The 3,278-nt window shown below is 44.8% G+C and overlaps 1 protein-coding gene across 1 annotated transcript in view; it reads right to left on the bottom strand.

Annotated features, from left to right (window-relative positions):
- Window positions 1–1,346: 1,346 nt before the first annotated feature.
- The window catches only part of LOC146577073 (protein NLRC3-like), a 25,044-nt gene continuing 23,112 nt past the window's right edge, over window positions 1,347–3,278 (bottom strand). The window contains exon 7 of the mRNA XM_085268210.1: window positions 1,347–3,278. This exon is cut by the window's right edge and continues 61 nt beyond it. Within this exon, the coding sequence (XP_085124336.1) occupies window positions 2,804–3,278 (475 nt within the window). The 3' untranslated portion in view covers window positions 1,347–2,803.

The following is a 3,278-nucleotide window of genomic DNA, read 5'->3' as shown; positions in this document are numbered from 1 at the left end:
TAACATTATGTCACACACACTGAATGTAACAGTGACAGTTTACATCATCACACAATCAGCTGTGATTGTTTCACTGTCATCAAACGAGTCAACAGGAAGTAGAATCAATAGAAACCAATCATTTCCTGACAGCATGTCTGATGGAAATAAGTGCAGATTATGTATGAAGTCTAACTGCACACAGTAACTGTGTTACAATAAGGACTTAACAGCGCCCTCTGCTGGAGTGTTTCAGTACTGCGTTAACTAGAATACACCACCTCCTCCTCACACCACCTGCTACAGCTCTACTCTTCTATGACTACAGTCATCCACAGCACTGATGTGAGGTCACATGGTTCATATGTAAGGAGCACAGCTGACCTCAGGTCAGTTTAATGACTGTGAGCAGCAGCTGTGTTATTGTCACTGTGACAGGGAGACACTCTCAGACACAGCGCTCATGTCAGCTTGTTCTCATGCAGGAGGATCAGGAGCTCCATGTTTGTCTTTCTGTTTGAATCATGATGTGTTTGTGCCATCAGAGTCTGTCATGAGTACTCAGGGTTTCACAGCAGCTCTTCTGGATGCTGACGAGGACTCCGACCTCATGTTTCACCTCTCTGAGCTTCTGATGTCTGTGAACACTCGTGTTTCTTCTCTGGGCTCATCTGGACAAAAACACCTTTCTGTGTTTGGCTGCAGCCTCATTCTGACTGACAGGAAGTGTGTTATCCATGAGCTGCACTTCTGTCAGGAAGTTTCCTGCTGTGTTTCCTGTCTGTGGACAAACACGAGTGTTCCAGCTGAGGACTTGGTTCCTTCCACCTGTCCATACAGGACATCACGCTGTCTGCAGCTCTGTAAATGCAGCTCCAGGTCCTTCCACGTGCTGCTCTGTATTTGTGCAGTTTGTAGTGTGTCCTGGGAAACGTAGCACACATGGTGTTCTTCTGCTGTTTCCTCCTTTCACTGAGTGTGAAACACTGACGCTGTGCTGTTGTTCACAGAGGGGAGCTGATTCTAGCTGCAGCTGGACTCTGTCATCTAACTGAATGTGTTGGTGCTGATCACGGGGCTCTGAGGGGGGAGCAGCAGGAGGACTCTGGATGCTGACGTCAGTGTATCTGTGGAAGCTCCCACAGCGTGTCTGTCATTCAATATTGTGCTGTATATTGTATCTATGCAAAGATGAACAGACTGTGTGTTCACTGGTCTCTGTGCTGCAGCTCTGATGTCATCATCACTCCCTCCTCCACCCTCAGCAGTCCCAGCATGCTGCTGTGGTGCACCCCACCCTCACTCTACACCTGAGCCACAGACCACACCCTCCACCTCAATATACACCACAGTTTTCTCTGCTGTGGAAATGAGATCAGGAGGAAATCATCATTATTATTATTTAATAAACGCTCACATTAATGTGGGCTTATTTGTTTCATATTAGAAACATTAGTTGAGTGTTTTTAGTATAAAATGGTCAAAGTCCCTCTTTTTGCTCCTCCCCTCACCTGTGGATGGGCGGTGCTGTTACCGTGGTGACAGCTTGGATGTGTTTCAGTCCTGCCTGGTTATCACTGCAGGAATCTTTCACATTTATTACAGGTAATAACTCTGATTTTTCTGTGCATTATGAACCAAATGTATCCTGATACACACAGAGATGGATGAGCAGAGGTTGTTTTTGCAGTTTATGTAGTTACTATGGACTTAATGCACACATATTATTAAAATTAGGGCTATAACAGTTGTATTGATGTATAGCAACTTGAAATGCTCCCACAAATGGCTCCACAGCATGTAAAATTATAACAAAAGCTCTGGCGGACTTGGTTCTGTGGTCAGTCTTAAAGGGTGAAGTTAAACTCTGTAATCTTCACTGTGTCACAGAGTTCAGTGAGTCCCGTTATTCACAGTATCAATCAGATCATCAGAGAACAGCTGATCAGCAATCAGTGGTGCCAACAGCGCCTCCTGTGGTGAGAGGATGCAATAATGCAATGTAGCATTTTTCCACTCAACACTTGCAGTCATGGAAACTGTCTGTTGGATCTGTGTGACGTTGCTTTCTTGGTTAGAGTTCCTCACAAATGTCCAGATGATTCTTCTAATGAGGCGTCGACCATGTTTGCAGCTCTTTGGAAGAAAACGTCGCCCTTTGCCATCCTTACTTTTCTTTGACTTCTTCAAATGCAGCTGAACTCCAGCTGGTATTTTCTTGGACTTTGCAGCTGTTTCTGGTCATCAGTTCATTCCTGCAAACCTCTGAAGCTGAACAACAATGATGCTGCATTGCTGGCTGATCCCAAAAGGTTGATTCTGTTCATCTGGACGTTTTCAGAAACGTTTGCTCACTGATCAGGTGACTTCTTCAGTCTCAGCTGACTGCAGCTTTACAAGCTTACAAACAGCACATTTGCACAATGACTGAAAGCAGCAGCACCTGATATATATGATACTAATATAATACATATACATATATAATCCATACTAATGATGAAGGAACTGAGCTCACAGTCCATTGTTCATTCAGTGAACTACTCAGTTTATTTTGGGCCTCAGAAATGCTCACTCTGTTTGTACATCACTGTCAGCAATAGACTCATTCTGCTGTGTGGACAGGAACACATGTGACATCACTTCCTGTTTGTTTGTGACTGAAGAAGTTTACAAGGAATCATTTAGAAGAGTTTCAAACATCAACTGATTGAATCCATGAATCTGAAAACGTGTTTGTGAGTGAAAGAGACAGACATGTACAGACTGAACTATCTGTTCAACAGTCAGAGTGTTTCTGTAACAGGAGACACTCTTTACACTCCACTCAGCACAGGGACACTGAGGAACCACGAGACCAGAACCAAAACCCAGGATAAAGAGTTTGAGTGAATGTGGTGTTGAAGGTGTGGAGGTGGATCAGAGTGTCAGAGGAGACTCTGTAGAAGGACAGAGTGCCAGCAGGACAGTCCACATACACTGCTGCTCTGTTAGAGACAGAGGAGGAGGAGGAGGAGGAGGAGATGGATGTTGATCTGTTATTGTGCCAGACAGACTGAGGAGCACCACTATAGCACTCCAGACTCCAGGACTGATCATTGTCTCCAAACACACAGTCAGCACTGCCTCCTTTCCTTCTGATGCTTCTGTAACTCACTGATATATAAACGATTCCTCTCCACTCGACCTCCCAGTAACAGCGACCAGTCAGACCATTTCTACACAGCAGCTGATAAACATCAAATCTGTCTGGATGATCAGGATATGACTGAACCTCCTTCACACGTGTCACCTTCCTGTTG

Source organism: Mchenga conophoros, linkage group LG3, assembly GCF_057382185.1.
Source record: "Mchenga conophoros isolate Kocher_MC1m ecotype Shallow Benthic linkage group LG3, M_conophoros_male_GT1.1, whole genome shotgun sequence".
Taxonomy (NCBI): domain Eukaryota; kingdom Metazoa; phylum Chordata; class Actinopteri; order Cichliformes; family Cichlidae; genus Mchenga; species Mchenga conophoros.
This window is presented reverse-complemented; position numbering and strand designations above follow the sequence as displayed.